The 22,565-nt window shown below is 42.4% G+C and overlaps 1 protein-coding gene across 3 annotated transcripts in view; it reads left to right on the forward strand.

The window, feature by feature from the left end:
• Positions 1-22,565, forward strand: part of LOC119433929 (neprilysin-1-like) — a 97,237-nt gene that overhangs the window by 58,885 nt on the left and 15,787 nt on the right. For all 3 annotated transcript variants that reach the window (XM_049658872.1, XM_049658871.1, XM_049658870.1), the window contains exons 7-15: positions 3,885-4,093; positions 6,931-7,125; positions 10,320-10,406; positions 13,809-13,939; positions 15,028-15,253; positions 16,062-16,160; positions 19,085-19,162; positions 20,436-20,548; positions 21,702-21,760. In XM_049658872.1, coding sequence (XP_049514829.1) covers positions 3,885-4,093; positions 6,931-7,125; positions 10,320-10,406; positions 13,809-13,939; positions 15,028-15,253; positions 16,062-16,160; positions 19,085-19,162; positions 20,436-20,548; positions 21,702-21,760 — 1,197 coding nt within the window. The remainder of the gene's footprint in view (positions 1-3,884; positions 4,094-6,930; positions 7,126-10,319; positions 10,407-13,808; positions 13,940-15,027; positions 15,254-16,061; positions 16,161-19,084; positions 19,163-20,435; positions 20,549-21,701; positions 21,761-22,565) is intronic.

Genomic DNA, 22,565 nt, shown 5'->3' on the forward strand with positions numbered 1-22,565 from the left:
GGCCGCGTTATCGCTATCTCGTGAATCGCAAGTGACTCGGCCCGACTCGTCTAGCTGAGAAGCGGCCGAATATCATCGATAGCGTTGCGCGCGGCACAGGCATGCGCTTGCGTGACGCAAGCGCCAGCACTGCCATCTCTTGTTCACTTCGCTGCTTACTCGCACCGCGAGAGGAAACTTCAAGGGCACCGCCTTGCGTACATTTCTTTTATAAATTAAAAAGTCGCCGTTGTCATAGCCTTTGATGACGCGAAAAGTCATTAATATTGATTACGATACAAACGCAGTAGTGAAAAGCGCAAAAAAGTTGCAGAAAGTTTGCTAGTTTCAACCAATATTATTTCACATACACGTGTTTTTAATAAAAATGATGTTTCAAAACACAGATGCCTACACCACCCGAGAGCGATGCAAATGCTATGAGCACGCGTTGTGAACAAAAGATTTTCATGGCCCCAAATGACAGGGAAAATGCGGTGATACGCATGCCTCTCGACCACCGTTGCATATGGCCGCTCATTACCATACTTCGCGCGGCTCGTCGTACCACAAATTACGACGGAAAATACCTACAATGGCGGGCCTGCGCAACGTCACGCAACGTCAAATTGGCGTTTACGAAACGGCCCTTGCTGTGACGCTCTTCACGGGATATTCCTTCAGCCAATCAACAAGGTGGCATTCCGGCTATCTTGAAACTCCACCACATATTCGCGAAATTGCAGTTGCATTGCGGGGGTTTCTGCACGCTACCGTCCACTTTCTTTTTAAAGCGCAAAAGTCACAATATAGGCGCCAATGACCACAACAAAGTATTAGTCGATAAAATTTGCCGCTCCACGTCACGTTTCGTCATTGTGATTAAAACGCGAAATTGCATTTCGCAAAACTTCCGTTTCCCGGCCCAAATTTCAAAACAAGTGACCTCTCGACAGCCAATGAGAGAGTCAAGATGGCGGATAATGGCGGCCGTGCAGCCGCCATGCGTGTCGAGAATAGAGCCTCTGAACTACTCGAAGAGGCGGACATTACTTGCACAAAAATTGAAATCCATAATGCACTAATTAACTAGAACAACCCTAATTAGGTTTTTAACTGATCACCTTATGGGCCATATTGGAATTTACAAATTCTAGGTTGTTGTTCGGAAACTCCAAGTTGATAATTTGTAATTATACATTTAGTGCATAACGAAAAAGAAAAGAAAAACGTTCATGTGTGGCTTCCTTCAAAGCTTCTAATTAATGAAATGTGCAGAGCAACACGTTGGCACCTTGTACAGGCGCCGGTAACTCTTACCGCCGTGTTCTAAAAAAATGAATTACACCTTGCGCAGAATAAAGCTGTAGCCACGCAAGCACATGCACACACACACACACACCAGGAAGAGATTGTGCGCACACTTCACGAGTGGTGATACAGCTGCCGCACTTGAACTGACGTTCGGTGCGGGGTGCGTGGAAATAAAATAACATAAAAAATAAAGTGTACAAACGGATTCACCAAGCAGAAGCGCACACATGCCACGCGTCGCATTACCACCTAATAGCACAATTAATCTACACGAACGCCTCTATGAATCACGGTCTCTGTGTAGTCCCAAATGTTGCAAGTATATAGCTGCTCATGTTTGAATAAGTGCTAAAATTAAGAGAAACACCAAAAACTGTCAAAAATATTTGTAAATATTCCGATAATTTTCTAAGAGCGTGACTTGTCCGAGGAGTGACACAAGCGCACGCGCTGCCTGAATTTTTTTAGATTCTGTTAGCCACGCATCCACGAGCTTCGCCAACGCCATACCAAGGATGCGTAGTTGACAGCTTTTGCGGGGAAGAATATTTATCACAGGGTAGGCGAAACGTTTCTACACATTCATCCAATTCTTGACAGAAGAAATTCGGACTATACTCGCTCTTGCTATCTTATAAACCACGTACTTGGTGTAGACCGTTTCAAATCGGCATTCTACATATATTTACATATATGTATTTTTTTAGTGTGGCTGACCTTGATTGGTTAACTTTACGAAACGGCGCAGTGGGTTTTGACGGACGTCAACGTATAGATATCCGTATTTTTCACCACCTGGAATTCTTTACCGAGCACCCAATGCACAGCACATGGTCGCTTGTTTTTCTCATTACACCCCCATCTGAATGCGGCCGCCGGCGCAGGGAATCGTGCCCGCGACCTCGTGCTCCGAAGCGCAAAGCCATAATAGCCATTTAGATACCTCAGCGGGTACATATATTAATTTCATATTTGTACCTATCCAGAACAACGTTGAACATTGTGCCCCATGACTTCTCTCGTGATTCGGGTGCGCTATTACTTTCCAGCTCCACGTGCGAAGCTTCTTGAGAAAACGAAAAAAAAAAAGAGCGAACTAGGAAAAGGAGAAAAATATAAACATCAATCTTCTACGGCAAAACAATATTTTGTGTCAGAATTCCATAAAAAATACATTAAACGTAGTCTTTTACGCGGTTTATCTGCAACATTCGAATTCTGGGGCTTTACGTGCCAAAACCATGGTTTGATTATGAGGCACGCCGTAGCGGGCGACCCCGTATTAATTTTGACCACCTGGGGTTGTGTAACTTGAATCCAAAACACGGTACAAGAGCGATCTTGGATTTCGCCCCCATTGAGATGCAGCCGCCGCGGCCCGGATTTGAACACACGATCCAGTGCTTAGCCGCGCAACGCTGTAGCTACTGCGGAAACACGGCGAACTTAAGTTCATTCTTAGCTCTCGCCACCGTATCTACGCTTAACGAAAGTAACGTTTGACTCGCTTCCCACAAAAACCAATATTTCTGAGCTATTTGGAACAACAATTTCAATTCTGCTCACCCTACTTGCAACCGCGCCGTCCGCAGGCAGCTCTCGACTACGTTTCGTCGATTCTCGATGGCAGTGCGCATGCTCGGCTGTTGCCTAGGTGACGGAGAAGAATAGCCTGGCGTATCTACGGTCTCATCGCACTGTCTTCGGTGCGGCCCATGGCTCCACTATCACGCTCACTTGTCACCTCCAATGACACAGCTAATTCGACGACACGTTCGTTATCTTCAAGCTCGGTGGTGCGTCAGAATCGCGCGGCCGAACACACATTCGTGATATCTTGGAAATCCCTCCCGATCTCGCGTCGAATAGCTGCCAGTTTCCATCGCCGACACGCCGTGCGTTCGTGAAACGCCCTACGATGCACAGAGTCTCAGTTATCCTGAACAAAGTTAGATAAAAAAAAGAATGACGTATCATTCTATGAAAATGAGACGAAGTGCATGCTTGTCGGAGTGAAGATGAGAAACAGCTAATAATATTTTCGAAAATGTTCGCCTCTGTACTTGCACGTTTGCGGTGCAAATTAAGCAAAGCTCGCCGCCAGAATAGGGCTGTGAAACCGCTACCACCGACAAAAACGGGCTGCCCAACGTGCAAAAGAACATCTGAGCCAACCATCACACAGTTGCTGTGGGAATACGCAAAGTACGCAGCCCTCCAATGAAAGCACCCGGGCAAGTTGCCAGTTTCGACGAGAGGATACATCCTCCAGCGAAGGCCGACATTGTCCTGCGTGCGCTGTACGTCTTTGCTAAAGAATCGGACATTCTCCGGATGCTGTAATTGTGCGGGGGAGAATTCCGCTGTACATAGCTGACCTTGTCATCTGACGATTCCACATCTAAAGTAACTTTATCAGGCCAACGAGCAACCAGGCGTATCAAAACCCTATTATATTCATCATCAACCAAAACTGATTTTGTGTGTTTCTTTAGTGTCCCAACAATAAACAAGATACAAAAGTATTACATCATAGCAAGAGATCCCCATCGTGATATTCTGGCTAATATTTTCTGTTCATTCATTTCCAGCTGTCACAAGGTCGTACGACCGGGTTGACGTTGTGTATGACATAATGAACTCATCCGCACTCGGCGACTGGCCGATAACTAGGAACAGTATCAGCGCAGTGAAGAAATTCACAAACTGCTCGGATCTGCTCCTCCGAACTGGATTTGGCCCAATACTGCGTTACGATATAGGCAGAGACAGCAAGAACCTTACGACTTACGTGATTCAGGTAAATAACTTTTTTTTTATACGACGCGTTCAAATACCGCACAATGCTCAGCTATAATAATTTGGATGGAGGGGATAGGAATGCCTCAGGAAGAAATTGCTCAGACGAGTTTTCTACCATATTGACGCCGGTTAACATGTTTGCGCTAAAGGTACCGGAGAGGTGTGCACCTAAGTGGCGCAGCGACCATTTAAAAGGCTGTATCATAACACTACAGCTCTTGATTTTTTGGGCCTAAGTCTGCATTTATATTCGCCATGTTTATATTTGAGACATGAAATATCTGTGCCATATAGAAATCCGTAATTTTATGGTCTCATTACGGTAATAATGTCCTCAAGAAAAGAGGCAGTCGTTCTGTCATAAAATATTCATACGTATAACACGCGTAAGATGGTGTTATAAATGCGAAGCATTTCTTGGCGAACATTTGCTACTTTGACAGTATCTATCTATCTTATCTATCTATCTATCTATCTATCTATCTATCTATCTATCTATCTATCTATCTATCTATCTACTCTATCTATCTAGCCACCTACGACTTTGTGCTCTCATGGCCGTTTCGTTCACTTGGTATGTAACAAAATTGGCATACTATGACAAGAGTATATGACAAACATAAATGATACGTCATGACATGCGTGTCATGTAGGTCATGAAACAGCCGCCTACGTCTTGGTGCTCTCATGGTCGTTTCGTTAACTTGGTAGGTACCAAAATTGGTATAGTATGATAGGAGTGTATGGCGAACATAAGTGATAGATCATGACATAAATGTCGTGACTTGCCTGTCATGTAGGTCATGACAATGACCCAGCGAAAAAATATTAGCACTCAAAAACCACTGAAATGAGTTTGGACGTGGATACTTAGTGAAGGAAACACTACAGGGTGCTGGTAGAAGTCACAGTCATGAGCATGACTCAGCAAAGATGACAATGACTCAGTGAAAAAGGTTCACACTCAAAAATCGCTGAAATGGGCTCTGACGTGGGTACTAAGTAAAGGAAACACTAAAGCATGATGGTAGAAGCCATAGACATCAGCATGACTCAGCAAAATGACAGTGACTCAGCGAAAGAATATTACCACTCTAAAACCACTGGAGTGGGTTCGGATGGGGTACTAGGTGAAGGAAAAAGCTACGATTGTTGGTCGAAGTCATAGTCATGACCGTGACTGACGAAAAATGACAATGACTCAGCGAAAGAAAGATTGACACTCAAAAACCACTGAAATCGATTCGGACGTCGGTACTAAGTGAAGGAAACACTAAAGGATGGTGGTAGAAGTCATAGTCACGAGTATGACTGAGGCTTTCGCATTAAGGTGTCTTAGGTGTAGCTAAAGGGACTCCTGAGGACTCATGACATGAATGTCATGACATGCGTGTCATGTAGGTCATGAAAGAGCCGCCTACGTCTCGGTGCTCTCATGGTCGTTTCGTTAACTTGGTAGGCTCCCCGCACACTGCTTCGCATAGCATCGATTCCCACAGGGCGTGGGATATGCCGGCTTTTTATTCAAACAATACGTTTTTACTCTTTTAACAGCGGAGTTGTTTAAGCCGACCGTTAGTCCCTGCAGAGCGAACAGAAAATGTGGGCCGATCCTGGTAGTTGTGCAGAAACGGTACAAGCGCAATGCTACATACCCCTGTGAACTAGCGAAGGTGTTTAAGCCTAGCCCAAAGATGCGGCCAATATCTTGCGATAGCCAATCGACAGCCAATCAATGCTAATCGATAAATAATAAATAAATTTTGAAAACTGCTGGGTATGACTTGGTAGTGCTAGGTGCCGATCAGCTCCGCTGTTTCTTTAGCCTTGCGCCACTAGTGCAAGCTACGCTAACTTTTTTTCTTTCATTTTCTTTATTTTTTTTTTCAACATGGTCTTTTATTCTGGATACATGAAAACAAAATCTATGCTCGCTTCGCGACGGTATACACGGTAAACATGCAATATCTGCGAATTTTGCGAACGACATTATATTAGTCTGCTCATTTTGCTGTCCTCAATAAAAGGGTGTGCGCAGTTTCCCTATCAACTTAAGCCTAGAAAGACATAATTCATATGCGCAAGCCAATTAGTCTTAGTTCCGCAAAAAATGGCAGTACACCCTCCCCTCCCCCCTGTTCATGGGGCCAATTAACATTAATCAGTCGGAAACCCGCCATGGTTGTCCAGTGGCTATGGCATTGTACAGCTGAGCTCGAGATCGCGGGTCCAATCCCGCCTGCGGCTGCCGCATTGCGGTGGGAACAAAAGAACCCCAAGCGTTCCAATTTAATTGGGAGACCCTCAATATAGAGCATGTCTCTCAAAGAGATTTTGGTACTTAGTACCGAAGAGTTTAAATTTACCTTTATCTTATTGCCAGTCAAAACATGGCAATGCGAGTTGATTCTGGGTGTATGTCTTGAAGTGCCCCGGTCTATTCTGTTTCTAAGCTGTCTTAAGTATAGCGTCGTTATCTGCACTTGTATGATCTGCTGCAACCCATTTGTCGTATTCATGAAATTTCGAAGCGGTGTAGTTACCTGCCAGGCTGATGACGCCTCCCTGGCGTGGATATAGTGTGTGCGCCGCACATCGCTTCACTGCTAATTGCATTAACGTCGAATTTCACCCTGAGATAGGTTCTGCCGCAATTTTGTAGAGATCGAAGGTGTACCATATGTATATGCACATGTGGCGTTACGATTGCACCACACTGGGTTTTTTGAAAGCACATACTCCATTTAGGTGTCAGATAACCGCAAACTAATGCTAATAGTGAACATTGCTTCTTGGTTATCACATTACGTGACCCTTACTATTCTTCTCTTTCAGATTGATCAGATGGTCTTTCCAGTCGTGGGGCGCAACCAGCTTACTCAACCAAACAAAACGGAAAACAGACGAATCTTGAATGCCTACAAGCGCCTAATTAAGGCTACTCTAGAATTCATGTCATTTAACATCAGCACGGAAGAAAAAAACGAAATTGCTGACGAACTGATAGCTTTTGAAGGACAATTGGCGAACGTAAGAGGATGCCATGATTTCTCGCAGTTGCGATTTAGTATTATGAAATGGTTAAAGCATCTTGACGGGTATAATTGAACCAGTCTCAGAACTGTAGCGGACGAACAAGATCGTCGATTTTATAAATGTAATCGCTAATGAGAACATTTTCAGTATTGCGAGGAAGAAGAGTAAGGTAGTGAAAACGCAGTGTCGTGATGATAACTTAAAACGAACTGTGCAAGTAAAATCATGCATTGTTTAGAAAATCTAGACACTCCGTAAGTATGCTAGCTATTTTATGGTTGTTTACAGATTATTTAGAAATCGCCTGTGGCTTATTGCATGAATCTACACACTAAGCTAGATTCCTTAGCACGACAGACAATACTTGCGCTAGAAAATTTTTTTATAAATGTCGAATAAACACAATTTACGCAATTACGTTTATAACTATACTTTAGGGCACATTTGAATGCATGAATTCAAGCCAGTGACTTCGCATAGTACATCCACTTGTAACGCATTGTGAATATAGCACATGTAAGTTTTTCATATAAGTGCCGTCAAACATGCATTAAAACAGGCTCGTTTGATCCACTTATATTTTTAACAGACGCCTTTTTATGCCTTGAAACTAAAAAGTAACTTGCATACCAATGTGTTTTGTCGCACGTTATGAAACACATATCAGGAAACGTGTGACCTCCTCAGAATTCTTCCCAAACGGATATTCATTGCGATCTCGCTACCTACAATTCATTAAAATGCAATATAAGCCGCAACATGATTTTTTATATTAATTAGCGATATTGTACAAACTGGTCGATTATGCATTGCAATACAATGCAAATAATATCCACCTCTTATAGTTCAGTCTAGCTCCAGGAAAATATATCTACCACATCCCGCCTGGGATTTTTTATATATATATATATATATATATATATATATATATATATATATAAACGAAGTTTTTAAGGCTACGTCACAGAACGTCTGCTAGATCAGCAGATCCATAAGGTGAACCCTCTTGCGAAACTGGGAAAATATTTTCGTCACACCAGGCAAACTTTCGCAGACAAAAATAAAACAGAAAATATTCCTTAGTTATATGTCTCAGCAAACTGATATTTAACCGTCACGCTAACCAAACGGCTTACTTGCGATTATTTGTGCACTAGTAATATTAATTGACTCCAATCTGGTGAGGTTTCTGTCGCATGATGTTTGTTGTTTTGGACCTTTGTAAAAAGCAATAATTGTGCATTTTAACTGCGTGCAACCCCAACCTTTTTTGTATAACGTATTAGACACACACACACAGCCACTGCATGTTTCGTTAAAAGGCAAGCAAACAGTCGCGTTGGCACTGAATACTATAGCAGTGAGGTGCTAGCCAGATATTCTCCATTACACTTGTGCATAACCCTATCTTTACAGCATTCAATACTTCAAGTAGACGAAACAGCACCAAAGAAGACGTGTGCATATAAGAACACGGTCGAAAATGCGTTTAAACGTTCCCAAAACTCCTACGTCTTACAGGACACCGTAACTCCAGCTACCAATGTAAACATTTTTCTCAATAGAATGCATAGAGGTATGATTAAACCAGCCCCCGAAGAAGCGTCCAAAAAGATCCAACTTGAGTGACAAAGCAGACGGTACGACCAGGGTCACTCGCGCACATACGCGAATGAAAACTGAACGCGACTGGAAGAGTGGTCAGCGGAGCTAACTGTTGAAAGAAAAGTCGCGCTTCTCCGCTTCGGTTAGTTAACGTTTCGTTAATTTGTGGAGCGCAGTTTCGACTTTCACGCCTTCGCAATTTCGGAATGCTGTAACAAGGGCTGCTGCAGTAAAACTTAAGTGGATCGGTACCGGGGCGTAATTTCATCGTTGGTCTACTTGCGAGAATAACACGCTGTCACAGTATCGCGTCGAGGGTCACCGAATGGAGTGCGTTTTTCATGCTGTGGAAGCGCGCATCAACGCTATGGAAGCAGAAGCGGCAGTTGTTGCAGCAGTGATGAGTACGCGGACCTGCGCGGGCTGCAAAGACTCAGGCACGCTCCACCGTAACACAGACAGAGTGAGCGCTGACGCGAGGGAAGACGCTTTGAGCTCTTGAGCGTGCTTATGCCCGACGTATATTAACGTGAAACATGCGAAAGCCAACGAAATACGTCGAACGTATCTTTTGTGACTGCCTTTTATAAAAGCCGATAATTAAGAAAAAAGCTCCCTATGGTGATGGTGATTTTGGTACGATGTCACATATCCATAACCGCGGGTTGGCAAAGAAGCGGGTGGTACATTTAAAGGGGCCCTGAACGACTGATTAACGAAGTGGAGGAAGTCATTCGAAGTGAAAATAGGCTATTTCAGAAATACTTTGCCGCAAAAAGTACTTCAATGAGTTCAGCAGAAGCGAAGTTATGGGCAATCAAACACCGCATCCGCTGTGTTCCCGTTCCTTCTTCAATGGGTTGCAATGCAAAGACTACGGCAGAGTGGGGCGTGGCCACAACGCTTCGCGTTCTAAATGTCACTGTGGCGCGCAGTTTAAATTTCATTTTGGATGTTAACGTAGACGCCACGACTTCTAAATTTGGTGCCTACGACGCGCTAAACGTCAGTCAAACGCGGTTGTCCTCAGCGAGCCGCAGTGCGCTTAGCCAGTGGACTCGTGGCGGCACCCCGCGGCGGCCGCGGAATCCACGCTACGTAGCCGACCGCAGCTACAAATCGCAGCCGCGTATGGGAATCCGCTTTATTACGAAATAAAGCGCCCAGGATAGGGTGAAGAACATGACTTCTGATGAAAAGAGAGCGTTTGAGAGAAAGGTGACTTCGAGCTCCGCTTGCGAGCTACACGAATCGCGTACTACAGCCAAACTTGGCTGAGATGTTCACAGAAGCTTATGCTGCCCACGGACTACGTTATTTCACCAAGCCCAAAGGGTGGTTCAGGGCCCCTTTAAAATTACTAAAACAAAACAAATATGAGTTTAATGATGATGGCGTCCATACAATGGTAGATACCTACAACCGGTGGTTGGCCAAAAAGTGGGCGATAGATGGCAACGCACGCGTACTATCAAATGGTTGTAGTTAGTAGCCATAAGACGCTCATGGTATCAGCATGCATTAGTGCGAATAGCTCACCGTCTCCGCAGACATCAATAACTTCCAACATATTTCATTCGCAGCTGACGGCGCCGCCCGAAAAAAGAAGAGATTTCCTCTCCCTGTATCACAGGACCACCATCACAGTACTGCAGCATAATTTCTCGACCGTAAGTACTTTGTTCTCAGAAAACTTCCGGCCAATGAAAGTGCGAAAACTAAACTTAATAATAATAATAATAATAATAATAATAATAATAATAATAATAATAATAATAATAATAATAATAATCAATCAATCATTTATTTATCGTGCCCAGGAACAACCGTGAGGTCTGGGTGCTGGCGCACGTATACGTAGAAAAAGAAATACAGCAGGGGAGTATCAGTGAAAAAAAAAACAATGAATAAAAAATAACAATCTTGAAAAGTGTACATACATGTAACCGAAGGCGCAAAATGCATACATAATAAAATGGAGAAGGGAAGTTGAACAATATGGTGAAACTAAGACACAACAACGGAAAGCTGAGAGCAGAACAAAGACAGAGAGTTGTGAAAAATATCAAGGTCATGAAAGTGGGCGTTATAAGACTCTGTATTCTATGGACGGTTGAGTGTTGGTGGTGACAGGCAGCAACATGGAAAGGTCTGTGTTCTCTGGTGATTTTGCGCGGAATACGAAATGTGATACAACTGAGGAGTTCGGGGCACATGAGGATACCGTGAAGGAGTTTGAAAAGGAAAAGCAGGTCAGCACGATTACGGCGGCAGCGAAGTAAGGGCAATGGCAATAATCCAACAGTGCTAGAGCAGGGCTCAGAGTCCGTGTTTGCAAAGCGGTGATGATATATGCTTAGAAACTTTTTCTGGACCCGATCTATAATGTCACTGTTGGATCTAGAAATGCCATTCCAGACGACCGACGCGTATTCGAGCTGAGGAAGACAGATTGTTGTGTACAACTTGCGGAACGGTGTAGGAGAATTGAATTCTCTCGACAGTCTGCAAACAGAGCCAAGAGTGCGCATGCCCCGCATTGCAACGCGTTTAGTGTGAGCTGAAAAGTGTAAGGTTGTATCAAAAAGTACACTAAGATCATTGATCTCACGGACCTTACACAATGGTACAGAATCTACTGAATAAGAAAAAGAGATGCTTGCTGTTTTGCGGGTGAAAGTCATGACTTTGGTCTTAGCAGCATTCAAGGTGAGGTTATTATCTGTGCACCATTTACAAAAAGAAAGCAGGTCAGACTGCAGGATGCGACAGTCATCAACAGTGTGAATTGCCTTAAAGATCTTTATGTCATCAGCATATAGGAGGAATGAAGAATGTCGAATGGCGGAAAGAACGTCATTAATAAAAATTTAAAAAAGGAGTGGTCCTAACACTGATCCTTGAGGAACGCCGCTGGTTACCATGTACGATGAAGACGTTTGGCCGTTGACGTTAACAAAACATGATCTATCAATAAGATAACTCCGCAATAGATTTACAATTGATGAGTCAACACCAAAGTGCGTAAGCTTGATGAGAAGCAGTGAGTGGCTTACCACATCAAAAGCTTTACTGAGGTCGCAATATATGGTGTCTACTTGCCCCCTTTGAAGTACCGGCGCGGAGATATGTGTCATGAAGATAATAATAATAATAATAATAATAATAATAATAATAATAATAATAATAATAATAATAATAATAATAATAATAATAATAATAATAATAATAATAATAATAATATTAATAATAATAATAACCTTTATTGTTTTCCGTCAACATGATGGGGGAGGTAAGGGAAAAAAAGCTGAAACAGAAAGCCAGACTAGTTCCCGCCCCCCCCCCCCCCCGCCCCCAAGGAAAGAAGATACATGCCATAAAGGCAGACAGTTCAGCTACCGACAAGAAGTGATAACACATTTTTGACTGTACAAAAACTATTACCTATCACTACAAGCATCTTTGTGACATATGAACATGCACATTCCCAAACGAGTGAACATGCAACTCTAGTAGTTGCCTTATATGTACATGCCACTGCTGGAAGACATATGTAAACGCCCATACACACAACAACGGCTCACTAACATATACATAAGGATTTATCGCGAGCATTCATGACTATATTTCACTAAAAAAAGTTCAGCAAACACGTGAAAGACAAACAGAAATCTCTGTTATGCCTCCCAATTTACACAAATGATAAACAACGTTCAGGGAAATACACCTAAGGAAGAAAAAAATTAATTTTAAATGATGTTTTGATGTATATTTTAGCTGCATAGCATGTCTGTGACAAAGATTCAATAATTCTGGCCGTAGGTAGTTCTACACGTCTCTACGTTCCACTTAAGACAACGAAATCCTTAAGACAACGAAATCCAACTTTGTCTTTTCAAGATATTTTTGTGCAAATGCTGTAGAGCATTTGCCGCATTGGACGCATGTTCAAGTTCACTGCAATAATTAGCTAACTTAAACTGCTATATTATGTCCACTGCACAGAGAATGTCAGCCCAACGTTAAAGACGTTCGTTATAAGAACGGCACCGGTACGACATGTTTCCTGCAATTTCGTATTTATGGCCCATAGCGTATGCGCCGTTTGGTGCCATTAGGTTTATTATCATCAAAGTGAAACCTTCTTAGCCTCCCCCCCCCCCCCCCCTTGGCGTTTTGTTAACTGATATTGAATCAGCAGGTGCGCACTGACAGCACAACGTCAGGCCTGCACAAGTCGTGAAAATCGTGCTACATGATGCATATTCCGTTATCGGCTTATTTATTGAGAGAGTGAGGGTGACTGTAGAGAGGAACAGGTGCTGCTTTCTCTAATCATTTAGGTAGCCCGGCTCTGTGCCTGTTATATATAGTTCCTAATTCGGACTACAAGTTTTGCAAGTATTTAGACCTGTCATACTGTTTGAAGAATTTGTCTGTATTTATGACGCGATGCATGCTGAAAACGGGATTGATCGGCGCTATTAGCGCATTCGATCGATAGAACGAACCAAATCAATGAGGCACGCCTTGAACTTCGCCACCACGAGCGCCAGTCAACCCATGATTGTTGTTTGTTTGCCCAGTCACAGGGAAAGCGTTAATGTAATGAAGCACGTGCCCTAATCACAAATTGGCAGCCTGGACCATCGTCTCAGGAATGCGTGCTATACTTATATAGCACGCATTCTTATACTATACTATACGCAATAAATCTGCTCGAGCTAAACTTTTCTGGGATGTCGTGTACACTATCGCAAAATCCGTAATGATATATATAGTTAACAAAATGGAATTCCCTTGCAGCGTGATTTACTAACATTTTAGCTAGACATTGGAATAAATTAAAGAAAGACAAGGACAGGAAATTCGAAAGTAAGTGGTCGAAGCTTTGCCAATAAGTTAGGCTTAATGAATTGGCATAAAAGGTAACCGTACCTGTGAATGTAACGACGCAGCAATGGCGTTCTTGTGGTGCTGATGGTAACCGCTCTTGAGGAGCCAATCCTAGAAAAGAAGAAAAAAAAAAGAATCTTTTGGGAAGCTGTTTGTGGTACATCATTTTTCATCAGTTTCCCCTTCTAGATCTTCTCAACTGGGAGTTTTGCAAGGCCGACATAATGCTCACTGAAGACGAGACAGTAGAAATCTACGCTCTGGACTACTACAAGAAATTGGTCGAGTTTCTGGAGAGTACAAAGCCGTAAGCACAAAACAAGCATCTGTGATGTGTATTTTATCGCGTTTTGAAAGATTAAAAAACTGAAATTAAATTGCTCAATAATAATGGCCGATATGTTATACGCAATTTCGGACACATAAAATATTTACCTTACATATATGTATGCGCTACTTGTGGAGATTATTGCAGTCAAAATCGATCTTCGCTGATAGACATTCATAGGTATAAGGCTTTTCCAGGATAAATAGACCGTTTGCATAAAAGAAAGGATGAAGAAAGAAACAACGTTTAATTCAGCGTCGGGGGAAGTTATTTTTTTTTCTGAGCAAGTTACTAGTAAAATACATGCGCTACGACTTTTTGTAATGTTACGAGGAGGTGCTGCGAAAATTTTAAGGCGGTGCCAGCAGGAAGCCCCGGTTCTTTTATCATTATTTTAAATTGCGGCACTGCTGCTCCGGTAAAATGGAGATATTGACTATATTTAAATATGCAAATTTCCAATGCAGCTTCACGAAAATTTGTATTGGACACAACCTAAAAACAAATATTTGAACGCTAAAGAAGAGTTACGTGAAAAGTTCAGTTAAGTGTATGCATACTAATTAAAATAAATTGGTGCTTGAGGGTGAAACGAAGCGCTTACGAAATACAGTACCTCGGCCGCATTGATGCCGTGAATTAAAAACGGACCATACAGTATAGAGTCAAGCACCTCTACAAGAGAATGACCTGTATTACGAAAGAAAAATTGTGCCCTGGTTCTAGTGTGAGCGGTGTGGCACGGGACCCTTACAACGAAGTGACCAGTTTAACGAGCAATTTCGGAGGCTCGAAGCACTTCGTTATATAGGCATTCGACTGTTCAGCGAAAGGAATGGTCGAAATTAACGCAGAACTGTATACATTACCGGAGCTGCAATCACGCGACTTGCGTAGTAGTTTGTATAGGAAATATGAATAAAGTTGTACGGTGTGGCATTGAAAGATGTTCTCTATGTATTATAAAAATAGATGTCCAATTCTACTTCGTTCCAAGTATTAACAATTTCGAACATTATACCACTGACATTGGCACTGAAGTATGCGTAACAATTTCTTCTTTTCAGAGAACTGCTGTACAACTACATAGGCCTCCGTGTCATGTTAATGTGGGCTCCCCATGCCTCGAGGGAAATCCGGAATGCCCTATTCCAAGTGAAGAAAGCAACGTCAGGCATCCAGGAAATGCCTCCTAGGTGGCAAGAATGCACCGTTTTGATCAACAGTGCAATGATGGAGATTACTGGCTATCTATACGTAAAAGAGAAGTTCAGCCCTGAAGCGAAGAGGGAGGTAAGAAAAGAAAAGCTTTTCCGAACGGAATTCAATCAACAAACAACCGCGTGCTTACAAGCATCGCATTTGGGCAGCTAGCACTATGCTTAGATATTAACGAGGATGTCAGCAAGTAACCAAGCTAGCAAGCACACTTTAGGGGATCTGAAAGCAAAATTATATTGCACAACCTTCGTACGAGTAAACCTAAACGGCTTGCAGTATGAATGGGGGATCAACATAAATTGATAGAAATCATTGTAAATTGGTTATGTAGTGATTTTGTATGACCTATACTATTTACAGATAGTGGTTGCCTTATTCAAATAACAAAGTGTGGAAATGCGTACGAAGAGAGTTAACATGTCATTACCGACAGTGAAAAAAAGAAGGTTGGGGCGGGGTGCCCTTGATATGACATATGACAACGTGTTAGCCAGATCTAGAGTTCAATTCCACCCGTTCCGTCCTGCGAACTCAATTTTGATTTCTGTGAGCGCGATTGAGGGAGTGCTTACGCACTGGTATCTTCTAAAAAGCGGTAAACTCTTCTGAGGCTTCAGTATCTTATCTATGTTGAAAACTTCATTTCGCATATCAAATTTTGTTCGGCACATGAAGGTAAATCTATTGTGAGATCAGTGCTGGCCAGACGAGGGAACCTTAAGCCTGGAACCCGCTTTTCGACAAGTCTGACTGTAGAACGTTGGTTCCAGGCCTGCCTTGTTTCTTCACGCTTCATCGCCATCTCAGTCATGCAATAAACTTCTCATTTCTCTAGATACTTATTGTGCGGGGCTTTAAAATAAAATTATTTTCTCTTCAGGTTGAAGACCTTGTCTTCAGACTTAAGGAGATTTTCCGGGCGACACTCGAACACAGCAAATGGATGGATGAAGTGACGAAGCAAAAAGCTCTGCGTAAGGTACGGTGAGAACGATAGTTTGAGTGCAATCTTCGAGTGGGGCGTTTGGATGCAACGACAACGAATCGAAGTGGACGCATCGTCAACGCGACGCTCGAACGTCTCGGTTGCGGAGTCAGGGGCTGCGTTTTGCCTTTGACCGTATCGAGCACTTTTCTTGAAGCAATTATATTTACTGTTTAGCTCCTTTGTATATTCCCTTCTCTGAGCAGAACTGGCAGCGAACGTCAACCTAACATTATCTAACACGTTAACGCTCACAGTTTACTGTCGGCGTCATTTGGTGCAAATTTGAGGTGTATAATGCCTACTCACCGCGCCAGCTTTGTGAGACGATGGTCAAAATGACTCGGAACCGGCCGACCCGTGACGGAGCCCTAATGGTGGACGTGGAATAATAATAATAATAAATATTGGAATAAGTTTACGTTATCAGAAGTTGCGTTGCGTAGCGTGCATCGTTGTACCAGCATGGTGCACCCACGTATGCTTATATTATTGTCCGATGACTTGAAGAGCAACACTAGACCTTACAATCTCTGCCAATGCTTTTGCCGCTAGGGTGAAGCAACCAAAGCTTTAGTGATGCATGTATCGTAATTGAAAAGTAAGTCCTTGCACTGAAGCTGCTCCATGGTGACACTATCTTAGGGCTTTTTGTGCGCTTTCAGCTTTTTTGTGTTGCCGTTGTTTTATTATGTATACGGCGATTGCTTTGCAAACAGTGAGCCATTTGGCTGTAGCAATAACTTATACGTTTTTTACGGCTTGGAAAAACGATTATTAGGTGTCACTGGTAATTAGTTAATTTATGTAGTTATGCAGTGTAATCGAATGGGGCAGTGAATTGTCCAGAGGCTTAAAGGTGTCCATCTTTGCGATGGATGCATAAAAAGTTAAGCACACAAAGTAAGCCGAAACAGAAAGTCGCAAGACCATCGTCTCATGTGAGCCATTGTATAGAATGGCAGAGGCGATGTTTGTCATTCTGGTTCACGTGCAAAAGTCGAAGACCTCCCGTGGTACCTTGTCTTGCTGCACTCGCGCATATTTACACGTGCATAGCAAGCCGACTGCTCGTAAAAGCCACTCTTGTTTGCTTCTTTATGCACCATGTTTCCTCCTGTCCAACTAGAACATGTTCCGCCTTCCTCAGAGCGAATACACCGTGGACTTTCGGCTTTTGACTTTCGTCTTTGAAAAATGCGCTCAAAAATGACAAAGCTCCTAGTGCTCAATACGAACATTACCAGTTTCTTTAGCACATACTGTCAAGGACGCATGTAATTTTCGCACCCTGTATTATTTATGTGCTTCACGCCTATCAGAAAATGTACTGCTGACTAACTGATATCTCTGAAGCACGATTCATCAAACTTGTTTTTGAAAAAATCAACTGGTATTACACACTTTGACATCTTAGAGATAATATAATCATGCGAACTTGATTTGGCTAGCTTTATTCCTTAATTCAAGAACATTTCGATCTTTTGGAGTGGACTTTCTCGACAGAGCACACTTCAATGCACCTTGCAGCAATAGCCGTCTTGCTGTAAGAACTTTAGCACATAGTATAAGGAGATCACACCAGAGGAGAACTCAGAACATTTTTGGAAGTTTAGGCACAGCGCTGGTGTATTGAGACGCGACGATGTTAAATCTGCAACCTATAACCAAATGGCAATAGTAAAAAAAAAAAAAAAATCTACGAGCACAGTTACAGGTTCGTCGCGTGTATGGCGTTTCATGTCCCTAGTGCATTATAAGTATGAGAAGTTCTTGTGAACTGCCTGCAAAGGGGAACAGGCCAAAATATACTAGCAGGCATTTATAAGCAAGCTAGCAGCGCATTTCGCCAAAGCAGCATGACATTCGCTTAATACTTGCACAAGTAGCCTATTAATAGATTCTGCTGTCTACTATTATTACAGAATGCATCGTTGGCCAAAGTTATTGCTTTTGTTCTCTACTGAATTGCTGAACCCATAAAAATAATATTTCAGAGAAAATGTAATAACAAAGGTATATCGACTGCCTAGGATAATTTATGGACTGTAGGCACTGTAAAACTGCAGTAGAAATAACGGTGACGCGTGAGCGAAAGTTGTTATTTCCGGTTTGAAGTAAACATATGGCTTTTTTTGTTAGTTTTACTGGCGTGATAGTGTATAGCGTCAAATGCATCCATATTCTTCTTGACGTAGTGTCAAATAGAGGTATACGCATTGCATGAGTCAGCGTATATTTCATGCGCAGTTGTGATTAGTCCCGGTACGCGATGTTTTTCCTGCTTTTATTATTTGCTCCTGCAGTAGCTTGTCGTGAATTTCTACTTTAGTATGCTTTCGATATCTCTGTAGTAAGATTACAGGTCTTGTTCTACGACAACATCTTTAGAAGGTGCTTCAAAATTTTTTTGATGTGACGTCCTGCATTGCGCCTCATTAGAACGGTGGGCGTTCCGTCCACTGGTTTAAACAACGAATATTTACCTGAAGTGTTAAACGAGAAATAACACAGCTTCTTGCAGTTTATCCCAATTTTTAGTGCAATCCATACGTTCCACCAACCTACTAAAATTTCACCTAGGTTTCTCCAAATTTTCTTGTTTATACGATGACGCAGAGAAAAAAGAAAAAAAATATCTCGTTGGCAAGTGGAACCAGAAGGGGCACAATGCCCGATTGCAAAATAATGGTAAAGGTCCAAAGAAAAAAAAAGTGATTGAAGAATGTGATAGACAAATAATGCTAAGAGGGAAGACGGTAAGCAAAACAGAACGAAAAAAAGGGGCGAATATGAAAAAAAAAATGATGAGACACGCTAGAGAGAAAGACAAGAACGATCGGGTCGAGCATCTGCACCGCGCAACACAAGAACATACAATAAATTTTAAAAATATATGTGGTTGTGCTTACTTTCAGTTGGAAAAAATGGATTCTAAAATTGCATATCCGAAGTGGGGAATGAACAAGACGTACCTTGAAAAGCTCTACCATTACGTGAGTATATCTTGAAAATTGTCCCAATACGCAGGTTTGCTTACAATCAAACTTAAAGGGCCCCTCACCAGGCCACACAGAAAATTTTAGTTATACGCTACAAGTTGTTAGGTGCCCTCTAAATAGCGTTGTATACTGCACAAATTTTTGAATTTGGTTCATTAAAAGCCAAGATAGAAATATTTCAGTGCCGCGAACCCATGAATTCCAGAGGCGATCATCACCGCCAACATACCGTAGACACTTTCTCCACTTGCCCCCATCTAGCCTGCGAAAGCTAAATTCCTTACCTGTGTACTTCCATATCGTAGCTGGAGAATCGCGTGACATGTACGTCACGGGCCCCGCCTTAATTTTTTTCTCCCTCGCTTCTTTCTGCGCGGCGCACTTCCACTGAAGTTCTCGTGCGCGAGCTGTTGCGTCTGTCTCGTTCTGCGCAGTTTGCAATTTTGCGCGCTGTGCACGAGAACACCCGACTAGCGGTATAAGTTATCGCTACACGAACACAGACGGAGACGCAAGCGGATCACAGAGCATGATCGCGCGCTGGAACGCGGTAGAAAATGACATAGTTTCGCTCTCTGCGCGCGCGACTGCACGATATGGGATCAAGCAGACGAAATGAAAGTACATCTCTACCGTATTAACTAAAACAAAGACACGCATATTTTTGGTTTGTAGGTCTTATTGTTTCTCTGAACTTTATTTCGTCTATCGAAGCAACAAATCAAGCAAATAACTGCTGTTGTCTTGAATAATGCTCAAAGTCACGTGCCACTGTCATTGACGTCACAGAACGGCGAACTACGTAGACACACTTGTGCGATTGACGTCGACTCTCCCGTTGGGAGCTCGGCGCCCGCGAGAAGGGCACAGGGCGTTTGGTTTGAAATTTCAGCTCTTTCCGCGGTGCCTAGCGATGTAATAGTTTGCAGGCACAATCGTTGGCGCGAATTGTATGTACTGCGGTTGTCAGTTCGCAATGGTCAGACCTGGCGACGGGCCCCTTAAGAATTTTTTTCTAGTGAGAACCTCAGACGATGGTAGCGGGAAGGCGGCAGTTGTTTGAAATTTGGAAGTAGGGAGAAAACCTAATAAATTGTGGGTATGTTATTTACCTGTGTTAAAACCTGTGGGTATGTTATTTAGCGAGACTGTTTATTAGCTTAAACTGTGATATGCGAACCATTTAGGACACCTGCAATGCATCGTTCAGCCTATTTATCTAGCCGAGCAATGTTTACAATGCCTGTTACATTTCCTTATTTTGCAGGTACCCCAGCTGGATCCAACTAGCGCGTTTTTGAAGATCTGGCATTTAATAGCAGTCAACAATGGAAGAAAAAAACTGGAAAAATTGCGCCAGCCTTACAGAAAGGACTTGGAGTACGTTGGGAATGTGTCACCTTTATCTAGTACGAGTAAGAAAATGGACGAGTTCAAATGACCCAAAAGTGTGAGACAGAAAGTTAACGCTGCGAACAAGAAGATAAAAAAGAAAGGAACGAAAATTTTCGTGGTTGGTCTGGTGGCATGTGCACCACACATTGCATCACTTTTGAGAAAGCTGAGCGGTTGTTAAAATCTACAAAATATCAAATAAAACGAGGATTGAGCTAATGCGCATATATTCAATGCGACGGCAAGATGTGTTGCAATGTATTGCTCTCATCTAAACTCAAATTTTGCACGCCAGACGTTCACCTAAAAGATAATGTAAGGCCAACTCCTACTTCAGAACTAACCACCTCCCCTTCATTATTTTTTTGCAGTTACACAATCTTGCTATACGTACAGTATACAGGGTGTTCATTTTGAAGTTACAGGGAATTTTTAGAAATCGCCTGTGGCAGATAGCATAATCCTTATCATTGAGCTGAGTTATTCAATGAGGTGGACATTAGTAGCACGAGAAATGAAAGCGCATATTCAGCTAATTACAAAACTTCGAAAAACTTCTTAGTTAATTATTTTAAGACACATATTGCAATTTACGATTTGTAGCCAGTGAGGTTGACAGGCGTAACCACTTGGAATGAATTTCAAGAATGATAGCCATTTGGAAATATGCGCCATCAAACTAGCCGTAAAAATGCACTGTTGTTTCACTTGCTTTTTTTAGCAAGATGCCGTTTTATACATTGAAGCACAAAAGTAACTGGAACGCCCATGTTTTTCGCGCCACACTGTGGCAAATATCTCGAAACTGGTGTCATGTTGGAAATTGATTTCAAGTGGATGTGTCTTGCAAACTTACTGGCTACAATTGGTAAATTGCAACATGTGTCGGAAAGTAATTAAATAGTAAGTTCATTAGTCAATTTTTGTTGAAGATATGTTTCGATTTCTCGGGCTACTAATGCCCGCCTCTTCGAATAACCCAGCTCAATGATGAGAATTATGCTACCTGCCGCAGGCGATTTTTCCAAATTCTGTAAAGCATAATTTTGAACACCCGGCGTAAAAGATCAGTGGTGCTGTTGCGCTTGCATAGTTGAAAGTGGAGGCGGTAACTAATTTCAGTTTCTTTCCATCATAGGTGGATTGTCGGAGCAGCAGTTGTAAACGCTTTCTACGATCCTGCTACAAATGAAATGGGTAAGCCTGTTTGTAACAATCTAGAGGGATGTTTGTGAAGTCAACACACTCGTTTGCATAAATGTCTGTGAGAGAGGTCCATGCTAGCGCGTTTACGTTGCTGCTGAGTGACACTACAGAAGTACTGAATAATTTACAGGAGATGGAAAGCTTGAAACAAATACACACTGGGAAAAGATCGTATTTGTAAACTTGTGCAACGAACGTAGTTAAGCAATAGTTTCATATACAACGAAGTGAAAGACATGTCATTGTTATTGTGTACACCATGCGCCAATGTTTGGTGCATTCCTTGAAGTCGAAGGCCGTTAATCACAATTTTGCAGCGCATCCAGTTTCATAACAAGGGGTGTATAGTGCTGGATTAAAACTGAAAAAAGGTAAATAAATATATCAAGGCCACTTTGGTCTCATTGCCTCCGTAACCTAATGTAATCGATCAGCGGATAGAATTGCGGATGTCCGCGTAACTGTCCTAGCTCATTGCAGCAAGACGTGTTAGTGCTGCAGGTAGATTAGCAAAAATAAAGTCAGTGTTCTCGGTGAGGCAAAATCACGTATTACCATGACATCACCAACTGCCTACTCGTTAGCAAAGCCGTTACCGCCGCAGTGTGGTTTCTCGAGACATCACATCACGTATTAGCGTATACTATAGCACGTGGCAATTACACGCCTAAAGCAAGACAGTATACGAGGTGCTGCAAACTGAATAAAACAAGCAAAGTGTTTTTGATTAGGCAAGATGACTATATTCGCGGACAAGTTTTCATGGCCATGATGTGAAAGCTACGGAGGTGGAGCT

Source organism: Dermacentor silvarum, chromosome 11 (genome assembly GCF_013339745.2).
Source record: "Dermacentor silvarum isolate Dsil-2018 chromosome 11, BIME_Dsil_1.4, whole genome shotgun sequence".
Lineage (NCBI taxonomy): Eukaryota > Metazoa > Arthropoda > Arachnida > Ixodida > Ixodidae > Dermacentor > Dermacentor silvarum.